Below are 15508 nucleotides of genomic sequence, written 5' to 3'. Positions count from 1 at the left end.
GGAGATACTGAAAAGGTATCTGTATCTATATATATCTCCAAAGGTTCTCTGTAAGCCTCTTAGTGTCAGATGTCATCATTAGCACTCTAAGGATAAAGGACGTGGTGCCTTCTGAGGGTCTCTATGGTAACAGTCCCCATTGCTCGAAGCAGCTTGTTCACGGACACAGGTAATCCCGAGAATCTGCAGTCATTTGGCAGTTGGGCATGCTTAGGCTTTGAGAGGTGAAATGAGATGCCCACGGTCTCAGCTGGTAAGCGGGACAGTTGGAACTGGGGTCCAAACAGTCTGTTTCGGAGACTAGGTTTGGTGTCCTGAGCCCACGCCACCACCCCAGGAAGGTGGGCACAGTTCGGGGTTATGTGATACAGCCCAGGGCTCCAAACTGTGGAGCAAGGTGGGGCAAGATGAATACCTCCCCACCAGACTGCGCCCCGCAAGGGTCAGCTGCTGCCTCCAAAACGTTAGACAGGTGTGGTGATGGCGGAGCCAAAGTGCTCAGTGATGATGCATGACGACGATGACATTCAGCCGTTCACCTCCCAAGGAGGCCGGCTTTGTTGAGCTGTGTGCTGTGCTCTCATCGCATTCTCACCACGCCCACAAGGCAGGCACTGCTATCATCCCCACGTCACAGGTGAGGAGGCCGAGGGGTGGAAAGGGGAGCGGCCCTCCCCTGGCTCCCCAGGAGGAGGCTGAGCTCGGACTCAGATCAGGCTGTGGGCTCTTGGTGGCCCTCGCGTGGGTCCTGGAGCCATGACGTGCACGGGCAAGGTGGCCAGAGGCAGGCCACATGCCAACAGAGATGCCCGTCCATTGCTCCTCTGTCACCCCATCGGTCAGGGTGGAGACAAACGTCCCCCAGGATGTAGGGCGGGTGTATCCTCAGATCTCCCTGAAAAGGGCCGGGAGGGCAGTGAGTGCAGCTTTTCGGAGGTTCGTGTCCCCCAGGTGTGCGTCCTAGGCGTCTGCAGGGGACTCAGCACGGATCCAAAACACGTGCAGGAGCAGGAGGCTTTCTGACCTGCTTTCTCCTGGCTTTCTGACCACAGAGTATACATACGGCAACGAGCGCCAGACCTCCGGCACAGGAACCCTGGTGGTGGGAGGGGGAGCTCCCATCCTTGCCTACCAGCTCACCCCGTATGGCTTTATTTTTTATTTATTTGCTTCCCTGGTAGCTCAGACGGTAGAGAAATTGCCTGCAATGCAGGAGACCCGAGTTCGATCCATGGGTGGGGAAGATCCCCTGGAGAAGCGAATGGCAGCCCACTCCAGTATTCTTGCCTGGAGAATCCCATGGACGGGGGGCCTGGCGCACTACAGTCATGGGGTTGCAAAGAGCAGGACATGACTTAGCAAACTAACAGCTGATTTACAATGTTGGGTTTATTTAATTGTTTTTTATTTTTGGCCACACCCTGTGGCATGTGGGATCTCAGTTCTCTGATCAGGTTTCAAACCCACATTCCCTGTGTTGGAAGGCAGAGTCTTAACCACTGGACCACCAGGGAAGTCCCCACAGTATGTCTTTAATGCAAACATTGCCCTGACCTGCAAATCCTGGGGTGCTGTAGTGGGCAGAGCACCACTCGGGGGTCCTGGGCCGGGGTTCCCCCTTGGCTGCATTACACCCTCTTGGGTGACCCAGCAAGCCACATACTCATGGCCTCTCCTTTCTCATCAGTCACACAGAGGCCACCTCTGCCTGACCAAGTGACTGCTGTGTGTGCAGGAGCTCTTTGAAGAGAATCAATTCAGCTCAGTTGTGTCCTCAGCATGCCAGGCTCCCCTGTCCATCACCAACACCTGGAGCTTGCTCAGACTCATGTCCATCGAGTCAGTGATGCCTGATGCCATCCAACCATCTCATCATCTGTTGTCCCCTTCTCCTCCCGCCCTCAATCTTTCCCAGCATCAGTGTCTTTCCCAATGAGTCAGTTCTTCACATCAAGTGGCCAAAGTATTAGAGTTTCAGCTTCAGCACCAGTCCTTCCAATAAATATTCAGGACTGATTTCCTTTAGGATGGACTGGTTGGATCTCCTTGCTGTCCAAGGGACTCTCAAGAGTCTTCTCCAACACCACAGTTCAAAAGCATAAGGTGGCAAATAAAAGACGTGAAAAGATGCTCGGTCTCATCCACGATTAGAGATGAAAGGTAAACAAGAAGGAAACCGGCTCTCACAGGCCAAGAACAGTGTGGCTGAAGCTGAGGCCAAGCAGACACCCGGGGCACGGGCAGGACCAGGAAGTGGGCAGCAGCTGGGGAGGGACATCTAGCTGCCCCTCACAGCTGAAAACCCTGCCCCTGGAGTTCCTCTGCTAGGAATATCTATGATGTATCTCTGAAAGTACATAAAGATGTATGGCTGGGGCCTTCGCTGGTGGTCCAGTGGCTAAGACTCTGAGCTCCCAGTGCAGGGGGCCCAGGTTTGCTCCCTGCTCAGTGAACTAGATCCCACAAGCTGCAGCTGAAGATCCTAAGGGCTGCAATTAAAACCCAGCACAGCCAAATAAATAAATTAATTAAAAAAAAAGATTAATATACAAAGTTATTCACTATTTAGGGAAGGTTGCACACAAAATTGAGGTCAATCTCCAACGTCCATCAATAGGGGGTGGGTTACACGAGAAATGTGCACATCTATGTAAGACTATGTGGACGCATGCTAAGTCGCCTCTGACTCCATGCGACTGCATGGACTGTAGCCCCCCAGGCTCCTGTGTCCATGGGATTCTCCAGGCAAGAATACTGGAGGGGGTTGCCGTGCCCTCCTCCAGAGGATCTTCCCAACCCAGGGATCGAACCTGAGTCTCTTATGTCTTCTGCATTGGCAGGAGGGTTCTTACCTCTAGTGCCACCTGGGAAGTCCCAGTGTAAGAATATGGCAGCCCTTTAGGTTGGCAGAGCAAGATTTCCCAAAGACAGTGAACCAAAAAAATAAGCACAGAACGCTGAGTATATGTGTGAATGAGTGTGTGTGTGTTGTGTGCACAATAATAAGCATAGAGCATTTCTAGAATACTCAGGAAATGAATAGGAAGAGAACGGTTCATTTTATTTGAGCCATGGACCCAAGGGAAGTAACTGATTTCTATATAACTTGTCAAGGGAAAAACTCATATCCCCGCCCCACCGACACACACACTTGTACACACTCGTGTGTGAGGTGTGCCACCCCGGAAGCACTCACCTTTCCAACCACTTCCACTGGAGAAAGCGATCAAAATACATGCTGTCCAGGTACTCGTGGAAGGGTTCTCCCCTCAGGTAGTCGTGGACAGACCTAGCTCGGAGGGGACAAATGGATGAACGCTTCACCATCCTGACTCTGCTGCAGGTGGGCAGGGCCATAGCAGCAGGTCACTGCCCAGCCTCCTCCACCTCCAGAGTTTGGAAATGCAGACACACAGGGGCCTCCAACAGACACAGTGGGAGGGGAGCCAGGCCCCGGCCATTCTACAAAGCTTGTCTGAGGCTGACTGACTGACCCGCAGACGTGTAGTCAGTACTTGCCTTGGGCACCGCTTGGGCTCCGGGACACAATGCCTTGGCATTGTGAGGGGGACAGACCATGAATAAATAAATGACCCCAGGGGCATATTATCATGAGTTAGCAGGAAGTGAGGCCCCTGAGGGGTCCAGGAGATCTCTCTGAAGAAGGGACAGGAGCTGAAATGAGAACCCAGCACTGTTTAACTATGCACAAGGGAGGGATTGGGAGTTTGAGGCAGAGGGTGTCTTGGCAAGAGGCCGAGGGGCATGGGCTCTGGATTTGGTCAGGACCAGTGAAGCCCCATGCAGTAGAATTTACTGGGCACCTGCTGTGGGCCAGGTCCCAGGCCAGGCCCTGGAGGGTTCTGAACTTGGCTGCAGGCAGGGCCGGGCTTGGTTCCCTTTAAAAAGTGGCCACACTGACCAGTCAAACCCAGGCGCTTGGGACCTGGGGAAGTGGGGGACACTCAGAGTGAGAGAACCTTGGAGACTGTGTCCTGCCAGACTGAGAACAGGGGCCAGCGTGGGGGGCCAGGATGGCCACTCCCTCAAGGGCAGGGGGGCAGCCCAGGGACCCCCACCCGCTGTCAGGGCTGACCCTCGGCCACCTGCAAGCCCGGATTCTGCCCACAGTGGTCTCTCCTCAGCACCTGCCACAGGGCTGGGCCTCAAGCTGACCCTCCCCGGAACACCCCAGTTCTTCCCACAGTGCATGGAGCGCCGGCACTGAGCCGTTAAAGCAGGTCTGCACTCTTGCTCTCAAGGTGTCCCTTGAGTGACATGCACACAGCAGGTGCCCAATTAATGTCTGGGCTGCAAGCTCTGAACGAGGGTGCACCCACGCCTGCTGTGATCTTGGTGGGTAAGTCTGTGCCCCTGCCTGTCAGCTCACGGGGAGGGCGCGTGTGGGCACAGGAACGGGTGTGAGCCCAGTGCCTACATGTAGCTTTGCGGCACATCCGTGCGAGATGATGGAGCCTAACTGATGCTCGGCGGGCACCACGCCCACTGACGTGCCTCACGTCACACTGCAGCCTGTGATGAGCTGGTGGGGTGTGGCCGGGGGCAGCCTGTAGCCCCACTCCATCGGCAGTGCGGGTGGGTGGCAGCGGTGGGGGGGTGGGGTGGGCAGGAAGGGTTTCCAAACCAGCCAGACCGGGGCAGAGCTTTACACATGCCTCTGTCTCAGCGGCCGGGGAGCCAGTTGGTTTCAACATCATCTGAAGCACGTGTTTTCTCTGCACTTGGCACCCTAGGCTCTTTTCCCTTCATACACAGGCTGCTGGGGGGCACTGAAGACCTGCCCCCGGGTGCCCAGTGCTCCGGGGGAGGGACACGAGAGGCAGCCCCCTTTCCAGGTGACCAGGTGGAAACCCACAAGGAAGCTGAGGGTCCTGACCCCCGGACAGGGAAAGAGGAGGGGAGGCCAGGGCCCGGGGCACTTACTGCACGCAGGCCGAGAAGAGTTCTTTGCAGGGTTTCTGAAGGAGCTTCTCCTCCGTCTGGGAGACCAGGTCCCGTCCAACTTGGGTGATGAAAACTGGGGACTGGAGGCAGGAAGAGAAGAGGAGGCATCAGTGGGGCAGGGGGCAGGGGGCCGGGGGCCGGGGGCCGGGCTGCCACGGGGCCCCACCCGCCTGCACCTGGTCCCGGCTGCCTCCCCGCATGGTGGTGGGTGGTGCGGGGAGGTGGCGGCGATGGAAGGTGGTGACCCAACCGGCCTGGATTTCAGGTCAGATTTCTGTTCTGCCGCTGACAGTGTGGCGACCCCGTAAGGCCACCCTGCTCCTCAGAGCCCCACCGTCCTCCTCTGCGAACACAGATCGTGACATCCTGTGTCGGGGCTGTGGCTGGAGCTGAGGGCGGGGTGTGAGCACTCACACTGAAGGGACCCCCCGAGAGCTGCCCCCACCCCTTAGCCACAGGGGGGCAGTGTCCTCGGAGGGTGGGCGTCAGGGCGTCTAGAGCAGGCGACAGGGCGTGGAGGGGCGGCCCTGCACAGGGGGGAGCAGCAGAAGGTGGCGACGCGGGCCTGGCTCGGGCTTGCCAGGGCTACGTCCCATGCCCACATGGCTGCTGGAGCTGTGAGCCTTGCTCCAGACACGGCCTCACTGTCACCAGGACGATGGTCAGAAATAATGGTTTCTCCTGGAACCAGTCAATGAAGCCGTGTGAGTTGGATGCTACAATGATGCTCATTTCACAGATGAGGAAACCACAGGCTCGGAAAGGTTAAGACCTTTGCCCAAGGTCACCAGCAAGCGGCAGAGATGGGATTTATACCAGGCTAGGTGGGTCTAGAGTGAAGCTGGTTGGAAGTGGTGGGGTGTCTGAACCACCTGTGTGGGCTCCCCTCTTTCACCGCCATCTCCCAGGAGGCCCCTGAGATGTGACCTTAGCTGTGGGCTGACCTGGAACTTATACAGAAGATGCTACCGCTCAGGGTGGTGACCCGCTGGTCTCGGTGGTGGTGGGGTGCTACTGCAGAGGGTTGGGGGTCATCTGGGAAAGCTTCTGAGGAGAGGGTCACAGGCAAAGCAGAATGTGGCCTCAGACCTCCCACCTCTCCTGGGCCCTCCCGCCTGGGCCCTCCCCACTCCTGAGCAGACGGGAGGGGCTTCCGGGGGTCTGGGGGCGGCTCAGCTGTGCGTGAAGTCTCGGCACTGTCATTCCTTGGAACTGGCTGGCAGGAGAGTTCTGGGAGCGCTGCCTACACTCAAAGCCCCGAGGGGAGTTAGTAGCTGGTGATGACGCGTTTGGTTTAACGACCACGGGTTTAAATCCAGTCTGTGGCTCGATGACGTGAAGAGACAAAGCGATTCCAACCAAACCCCCTCTCGAGTGACTCTGGGGGACGACACCTTCTGCCAATAAGAAGGGAATAAGAAGCTGTCGGCAGCTTTAAGCTGGGAACGTAAAAACCCAAACCTGCTGTGAGGGCGGGCCGTGCCACTGCTCAAAAAGGCATTTGCTGTTCTTCACATCAGGGGGAATCCGAGGTGCTGGTCCTTCCCCCCAAACTGAGAAAGGCTCTCCCCACAGGCGAGGTCTGACGCATCACGTAAGAAAAAGGGCCCCGGGGTCCCGGTGACCACAGTCTGTCCCCTGTGGCTTGAAGGCGGGAGAATTCCACACGGTTTTAGATCTCTTTCCAGGAAGCTAATCCCTGCTGGTCCCAGGAGGCCTGTGAGGTGGGCTGGAGAAGGGAGGGGTGTTTCCTCCAGGCCAGGTGGGCTCTGGAGAATAATGTCCCCCTCACTGCCCTGAGGGCTCAGGAATGCCACGAGAGCTCTGGCAGGCAGGGCTGTGTCTCTCTCCAGCAGGACTGCCCCTCTGGGATGGAGCTGAGGGTCAGGACAGAGTGGAAGGATTGGGGTCATTCTCCTCTGTGTCACAGATGTTCCCTTAATTTCTAACCAAACAGAAAAGACCGCGAGGCCCTTGGATATTTGTGGGGCTGAATGCAGCCTGGAGAAGGGGTGTTGGTGGAGGTCGCTGGCGCCTGGGACCCCCTCGGGCCAGCAGTGTTGGAAGTGATACTTTTATTTCTTTGGTCACCAGGTGGTCTCCTCAAGGGGTCCCAGCCTGCAGGTTCCGACTTTACACAAGAGTGTGCGGGTAGGCACCAAGTGAAGTTCGCTAAGTCGTGTCCGACTCTTTGTGACCCCATGGACTATGTGGTCCATGGAATTCTCCAGGCCAGAATACTGGAGTGGGTAGCCTTTCCCTTCTCCAGGGGATCTTCCCAACCCAGGAATTGAACCCAGGTCTCCCACATTGCAGGTGGATTCTTTACGAGCTGAGCCACCAAGGAAGCCCAGGAATACTGGAGTGGGTAGCCTATCCCTTCTCTAGGGGATCTTCCCAACCCAGGGGTCGGATCCAGGCACCAGGGGTCCTTTGAAACGTGTGCTGATGTGGCTTGGGGGGCTAGGGGTGTCTGGGAACTGGTGGCCCCACCGTGAACACTGGGCCTCCTGATGGTCTAGGGCAGTTGCAGCCCATGGCTGGCCAACCCTGACGTGACTGGTCTGCAGACCTGCCAGAAGTCCACCGTGCTGGCCATCAGGACAAGCCCCAGGTGCCCCTCAGGAGGGCATCTCCATGGCCAACTCCAGACGGCTTAAAATACAGTTCGCCCCTCAGAGACACAGCGTGCACACTTGGGCTTGCGGACCACCGAGCTCTCCCCTCCAGCCTGGTGAGAAAGGACTTGGTTCCTAGAGGAGCCTCCTGCAGGGCCACCTGTCCTGCCCCCTGAGTCACATGTGGAGCAAGAGAACCCCCTCCCCCCCACCTCTTTGCCCAAGACGCTTCCCAGGCTCTTCTCCCTTGAGGCGGGGAACAGATGGGGCATTCGAGCTCAGGTGTGCCTTATCCACTCTCTGTGGGTAGAAGCCCCCCATTACAGAGGAAAATAACCTGTTCCACCCCTCCCCGTGGAATGTAAAATTGACCTTGAATTCAGAACCACTTGGAGTCGGACGGGGCCAGTGGCCGGCAGGCCCAGCGGGTCGGGCAGACTCCGCATACTCGCCCCTTTGTACCTCCAGCCCCACGACGGCCCAGACGCACTCCGGCCTGTTCTCGATGCCTAGGCCACAGGTCCTGGGCTTCCTGCTGTGTGTGTTACCAAAACACACTTTTGAGGTAACAAGAGGGGAGGGCTGTCCAAGGGTTTTTCTGAATACCACAGCACGTTGAGAAGAGCCCTTTGCATCATTCCGAACATGAACGGTGCAGGCTGGTCAATGGTACAGGGGCCCCGTGGGCTCTGCACCTTCACATCTCCCAGGCCCTCTCCTCCCTTTTGGCCCCACTTCCCTGTTCTCATATGCACCCTTCAATAGCTCAGCTAGTAGAGCGGAGGACTGCAGACTTGATAAATGTGGACATCCTTAGGTTGCCGGTTTGATTCTGGCTCGAAGGAAGTTGCCTTAGTTGCTTTGGGCTTCCCTGGGGGCTCAGACGGTAAAGCGTCTGCCTGCAATACGGGAGACCCGGGTTTGATCCCTGAGTCAGGAAGATCCCCTGGAGAAGGAAATGGCAACCCACTCCAGTACTCTTGCCTGGAAAATTCCATGGATGGAGGAGCCTGGTGGGCTGCTGTCCATGGGGTCGCACAGAGTTGGACACGACAGAAGCGACTTAGCAGCAGCAGCAGCAGACTAACAGGGATTACCTGGGGGTGTTTCAGGGACCCAGGTTGGAAAGGAAGGGATGGTGGTTGGGGGGAAGGCATGGGTCTGGTCTGGGCAGGAAGCCTCTGTGGTTGCTTAACTCAGCCCTCGACCCAGGAAGCCTGTGCAGATCATCCGCCACGCCCAAGCCTCTGCCTCCCTCAGCAACCTCCAGTGACAGGGATGGAGCCCCTGGGGCAGACCGACAGCCCCCCAGCCCCCTACCCCCCACCCACCACCCCCCATCCCCAACCCTACTCGGCCTCCACAGGTCATCCACAGCCGGTCCACCAGGTGGCGCAATTGAGCCCCTTGATGCTGCGCTGCGCTTGCAGACACCCCAGGGCTGACCAGCCCCCCTTCCCCCACCATCACTCTCCCTCCATCCTCCAACCCCCATCAGAGGACGGAGGCCAGCTGGCACACCTGAAATAATTACCGAGTGATTCATCTCAGACCAGAGGAGGGCGGCCTTTGCAGTAAGAATTTAGGGGAAAAGTGAGAGAGCCCCCTGGAGAGGGCTGGACCTTGAGGGAGATGTGGGGTTTACACGGGGGTTGGGGGGAGCCCAAAGGTCAGGAGGCTGGGCAAGCGGGGAGCTGTAGGGGTGCTGCTCACGGGGAGGAGGGCTCATCCAGATAGAGCTAAATAAGGGTGACGGCTGCTGGCGCGGTCATGTCTTGCCAGGCTGGTTCTCACTGACGGCTGAGTCATCAGGCCAAGGGTGGAACGTAAGTGCGGGGGAGGGTGTGTGTGTGTGTGTGTGGTGGGGGGCTGCTACCCCTGCTCTCCCCGGGGCTGGCGCCGCTGCTGCCCTCTGCACCGAGGTGACCAGCGGGAGGAAGGGACCTCATTTCCTGCATCAGAGAGAAACTGCGATGTCTGAGGACCTTGTTGCCGAAGCATCCAAGTTCCTCATGTCAAGAGGTCAGAGTGGAGATGGCATCCATCGTATGTGGCCGGTGTCCCTGGGGGTGCCGAGGGATGGAGGCATGGCTGGGCCCCGAAACCACCCTTCAATGCCTCCTCCACAGCCGCCAAGAATCCCGAAGCAAGCACCTCTCCTGCCATCCTTGGAGTCTCCAGGAAACACATGCCTGACACTTGTTTAGAGATCTAGGAGACCAGAGGATACAGGAGGAGGGGGAGAACACAGAGAGCTCTCCTGGGAAGAGCCTCGGGGCCTCACTGATGTAACCCCATTTGTGGCACAGATGGAAAAACGGAGATAAGAGACCCCTCTGAGTTATGGCGCTGGCCAAGGGGAGCAGACCAACAGTGGAGGGAGGGCTCCACAGCGGGCAGAGTTTGGGCTGGTGGATCTGAACTGGATGGGCTCTAACCAGGTGTCCTGAGCCACTCGAGGGAAAGAACACAGCCTCTGCCTCGCTGTCCCCACTCAAAACCAGCTTGTCCAAACTTCACAGACAGGGACAGACACACACAGCAATCTCAGCCCTGGTATGTTTCAAGAATTCTCTTCTCTTGCCTGGACTAACTAGTAGGCCCTCACAAGCCTCTGCAATCACCTGCTTGAACATGGATACAACAGCCCTCAAGAGTTTTTCCACCTCACACAGCAGAGATGAGCCCCACTGCCAACAGACCAAGTTCAGAGCCTTCTTGATCCAGCCCCAACGGCCCTCCTCAACCTGCCTCTCCATCATGCCCTCTCCTCCCACTGCACACTCATTTCCTGGGTACACTCTGGCTTTTCAGCCACCAGGCCTTTGCTATTCTCATGAAGGAGCCCTTACCACCCATCATGGCTCATTGTCCAAACCCTATGCAGTCTTCAGGACCTTTTTCCAATGCAACCTCATCCAAAATGATTCTCTGAGCCTGTAGGGCCTTCCACACAATCCCACCTCCCACTGACAACATTCATCATCATTGTGATTTCTTGAGCACCTATTATATGTTAAGTCCTAGGAACTTTCCATGGGGTATCTTTTTTAATCTCTCAAAGTAGGTTTTATGCTTATTTAACCTGTATGAAGAGTACATCATGTGAAATGCTGGGCTGAATGAAGCACAAACTGGAATCAAGATTGCAAGGAGAAATATCAATAACCTCAGATATGCAGGTCAGGAAGCAACAGTTAGAACTGGACATGGAACACAGACCAGTTCCAAATAGGAAAAGGAGTACATCAAGGCTGTATATTGTCACCCTGCTCATTTAGCTTATATGCAGAGTACATCATGAGAAACGCTGGACTGGAAGAAGCACAGGCTGGAATCAAGATTGCTGGCAGAAATATCAATAACCTCAGATATGCAGATGACACCACCCTTATGGCAGAAAGTGAAGAGGAACTAAAAAGCCTCTTGATGAAAGTGAAAGAGGAGAGTGACAAAGTTTGCTTAAAACTCAACATTCAGAAAACGAAGATCATGGCATCTGGTCCCATCACTTCATGGGAAATAGATGGGGAAACAGTAGAAACAGTGTCAGACTTTATCTTTTTGGGCTCCAAAATCACTGCAGATGGTGACTGCAGCCATGAAATTAAAAGACGCTTACTCCTTGGAAGGAAAGTTATGACCAACCTAGATAGCATATTCAACAGCAGAGACATTACTTTGCCAACAAAGGTCCGTCTAGTCAAGGCTATGGTTTTTCCAGTGGTCATGTATGGATGTGAGAGTTGGACTGTGAAGACAGCTGAGCGCCGAAAAATTGATGCTTTTGAACTGTGGTGTTGCATAAGACTCTTGGACTGCAAAGAGATCCAACCAGTCCATCCTAAAGGAGATCAGCCCTGGGTATTCTTTGGAAGGAATGACGCTAAAGCAGAAACTCCAGTACTTTGGCCACCTCATGCGAAGAGTTGACTCATTGGAAAAGACTCTGATGCTGGGAGGGATTGGGGGCAGGAGGAGAAGGGGATGACAGAGGATGAGATGGCTGGATGGCATCACCGACTCAATGGACGTGAGTTTGAGTGAACTCCAGGAGTTGGTGATGGACAGGGAGGCCTGGCATGCTGCAATTCATGGGGTTGCAAAGAGTTGGACACGACTGAATGACTGAACTGAACTGAAAATCACTGCAGATGATGACTGCAGCCATGAAATTAAAAGGTGCTTGCTCCTTAGAAGAAAAGTTATAACCAACCTAGACAGCATATTGAAAAGCAGAGACATTACTTTACCAACAAAGGTCCATGTAGTCAAAGCTACGGTTTTTCCAGTGGTCATGTATGGATGTGAGAGTTGGACTACAAAGAAAGCTGATTGCCAAAGAATTGATGCTTTTGAACTGTGGTGTTAGAGAAGACTCTTGAGAGTCCCTTGGACTGCAGGGAGATCCAACCAGTCCATCCTAAAGGAAATCAGCCCTGAATATTGCTTGGAAGGACTGATGTTGAAGCTGAAACTCCAATACTTTGGCCACCTTATGTGAAGAACTGACTTATTTGAAAAGACCCTGATGCTGGGAAATATTGAAGGTGGGAGGAGAAGTGGACGACAGACGATGAGATGGTTGGATGGTATCACCAACGCGATGAACATGAGTTTGAGTAGGCACCAGGAGTTGGTAATGGACAGGGAGTCCTGGCATGCCGCAGTCCATGGGGTTGCAAAGAGTCGGACATGACTGAATGGCTGAACAGCAACAACAAAAGTTTTATCATGTCCATCTGATAGATGCAGAAATAGGCCCCGAGAAGTTAAGTAACTTGCCCAAGATCACACAGCTAGCACGGGAGCAGAGACAAGATTCAAAACCAGGCAGTCTGGTCAGAGCCTTATCCCTGAGCACTACAGGTCCTCCAAGGATGCCATAGTCTTTCTCGAATAGTGAGTAAGGATGTAACTCGGCCTTGGAGAGCAAGCCTTCTTTGGAGGCTGGTGGGGCTGGATAATGAGGTGCAGAGGACGTTGTGTGTTTTGGCGAGCACTGTTTGTATTGCACTGTCGTGTACACACACACACACACACACACACACACTCTCAGGCTAATGGCCAGCATATGCTTCGCTTCCCCATATGAAAACATCCCTCCAAGGAGCTCCCTGCTCATTAGCAGCAGTTCCATCAGTGAGCAAAAGGTCAGCCCAGGAGACTGTCCGCTCTATCTCCAGACGCAAGCACTTAGGACTTAATGATGTGTATATTTTCATATGTGGGCAGTTGACATTCCCCATGTAAACTGTTTGCAATTTCTCAATGTGGACAGACCTGATTTTCAGGAAAAGCTGAGCAAGAGAGGCAAGACACTCTGGAAGACAGGGGTCTCAGGGGGTCCGCTCCCTTCCAAACAGGTGGCTTCCTGCAGCGGGGGGGTGTTGCCTGTCCCACCCATATCAGGTTGGAGGCAACTGTTTGTTGGGGGGCCAACTCACTTCTCCTCCAGGACAGGAACCAGGGAGGGGCACTCCCACAGTCATACCCTGGCCGCCCCTTGACCCTTGACGGAGAGATCTGCGTCAATGGTGGGAAGCTCTGCACACGGGGCTGCCCGGGCCCAGCCGTGGGCGGGGGCAGGGGTGGGAATCAGTCTCTAGCAAAGCCAGGGTTAGAAGCATCATGGGCGCCTGGGAGAGGGGCCGGCTAATAGCCACTGGCCCCTCCAGGTGACTTTTCCCACGAATTCATATTTTCCATCGTTCCCCAGAACGATGCCCTAGGTGGGGCTCGTGGATGCTGAGCCTTAGGGAGCTCTTCAAGGGGCAGAAATGTTGTTTATTCCTGTCTCATCTGAACTTGAGTAAAGCACTTGGCAAGCAGCTAGGACTCTACATGCCCGTAGACAGAACAGTTCATAAACAGAGGACCTGAGGTTCAAATCCAGGCCTGTGCAGCTCCAAAGCCTGCCATCTCTCCACTCTGCTTTGCTGGAATGAACTTACAATGTGCTCTGAACACAGTCAGTGCTCGATACATTTGTTCACCAAATGTGTATGCATATGTTCATTCAAAGCAGAAATGCCTTCATGAGGTCATCTGGTCTACCTCCTGCCTTTGGGCCAACTGGCCCAATCAGTTCTTTGGGATTTTCTTAGTTACAACCAGTTGGAGTGCTTGTTTGGGGTGGAAACTGTGGACTAGAAGCTTGAGGGTGGCTGGGGGAAACTGGAACTGTCTTGGGAGAAGCACCCTGGGGCCATGGGTTCCTGAGCCCATGAAGAGCCATGTCTCTCTGATGCTTTCATTTAATCGTATCCCCCCACGCTTCCCATAAATTCCTCCTTTGAGCAACTGGGAGTTAAGTATCTGCCACTTGCCACCAAGACTCCAGACAAATTCACCATCTGTAAAATCAGGAGTTGGGCCTGGTGGTGAGGAGGACCCTCCAAAGTCTCCCCCTCCCCTCCCTCTTCTCTCCCCCTACTCAAGTTGGCTGGTTCCAAGTTCCATAAGAACTAACTCAGCCCAGCCTGCCTGACACTAGGAACAGGAATTGGGTGAAGAAAGCAGACCGGGAAGGAGGTGGGCAAGGCAGGGCTCATTCCAACCCCCAAATCCCAGCTGGAAGTGAAACCTGCTTGTACAATCACAACTGGCAGACCACGGAGTGCGTTTGCCGATCGGCAGCCTTGGACAACGTTTCACTCCAGGGTTGATTTAAGGTCTGGCTGACAGGAAGAGAAAGCGCCATTCTTCCACCTTTTAATCAAAACCTTCAGTGCCGTGTGGAGAAGCCAGAGGCCGTGGAGCCTAGGTCCATCTGGAGTAGTTCGTCTTCCGCACCTGCCAGGCAGCAGGCACGAACCAACGAGCCCCAGATAAGAACAGAACCAAAGGGAAAGGCAGGGTTTGGTTATCTTGGTCGTTGGGAAAGTGAACCAGCCCAGCCAAGCGCTCTCAAGCAAAGGGGCTGTGAGACTATGGCTCCCAGGCCTGACTAGGCCAGACGACTGCATCCTGTGGCTCTCGGCCCAGACACGAGCTCCTCCCTGGGTGTCCACTTGGGCAACGAAGTTGCTGGACCATGTGGCCTGAGCACCATGCCAGATGCAGCCCCCGAGGGCAGAGACACATGCTGGATAGGCAGCTGGTGGCTGGAGGTCCTTGGGGTAGACACTGGAAAAATGACAAGTCTCACAGCTCCTCTCACACTCTAAGGAGAGGTGAGGCTTGCTGCTGATCGTCAGGGGGGTGTGGTCTCCATTCAGAAGTAATTCACCCTGAAGCAGAGGGAGCTGAAGCTCTGGGGCCCCTTACTTGCAGTCCGGGGAGCAACCGAGTGTTCTCCGTGGGAGAAGAAGCAAGTCTGCACAAGCACTTTTAGGAAATGGAGATCTCAGGTGACAAGCCCCGAATCTCCAAGGCTACAGGCGTCCACTGTGATTTCTTTTCTCATTCTTAGGAAATACTCACTTTGGTACCTAATGTTCTGTTCTTTCTTCTTAAAGAAGACTCTTCCCCCAATGTTATTTAAGCTTCAGCTGCCACAAAACCTGGATCTTCCCTTGTCTCTGACAGATGGCACTCAGTCTTGAAGGAAACTTTCTCCAGAGGGGCACCCAGGCACCCACCTCCTGCCTGACGGCCACTCTGCACCTTTATCTTTCTGTGATAAACAGCCAAAGACCCAGAGTCTGAGAGGCTCACAGGGCTCTCTGGGGCTTCTCGTGGCTGGAGAAGGTGAGGAAGGCCATTGCTCTGACGCTGTGGTAGGAAGCAGCCCAGTGTCCTTTGTAAGGCCCATGGTTCCATTATGACGCAGACAGAATATGCGGCCACCCTGGCAATCTCCTTAAGTCTTTGGGCAATGATCTCTTATACCAATTCGGGGCTGACCCTGGGTTTAGCTGGTTAGTCTGCCAGGAAGATACTGGAGGGGACAGGAGCTGCCTTTATGAGCAGACTTAAGAGGT

At 54.9% G+C, this 15508-nt stretch overlaps 1 protein-coding gene across 6 annotated transcripts in view; it reads right to left on the bottom strand.

Annotated features, from left to right (window-relative positions):
• Positions 1 to 15508, bottom strand: part of GRK5 (G protein-coupled receptor kinase 5) — a 232510-nt gene that overhangs the window by 26831 nt on the left and 190171 nt on the right. For 4 of the 6 annotated variants that reach the window (XM_086377673.1, XM_086377672.1, XM_086377670.1 and 1 more), the window contains 2 exons: positions 4945 to 5045; positions 3197 to 3289 (listed from right to left, as the gene is read on the bottom strand). In XM_086377673.1, coding sequence (XP_086233799.1) covers positions 3197 to 3289; positions 4945 to 5045 — 194 coding nt within the window. Of the gene's footprint in view, positions 1 to 3196; positions 3294 to 4944; positions 5046 to 15508 lie in introns of all 6 variants that reach the window. The other 2 variants (XM_086377675.1, XM_086377671.1) reach the window with 2 other exon arrangements.

This window comes from Bos grunniens, chromosome 26, assembly GCF_055505025.1.
Source record: "Bos grunniens cultivar Pamir isolate PY7600 chromosome 26, Bosgru_T2T1.0, whole genome shotgun sequence".
NCBI classification, from domain to species: domain Eukaryota; kingdom Metazoa; phylum Chordata; class Mammalia; order Artiodactyla; family Bovidae; genus Bos; species Bos grunniens.
Note: the sequence above shows the minus strand (reverse complement) of the source record. Positions and strands in the feature narration are given on the sequence as shown.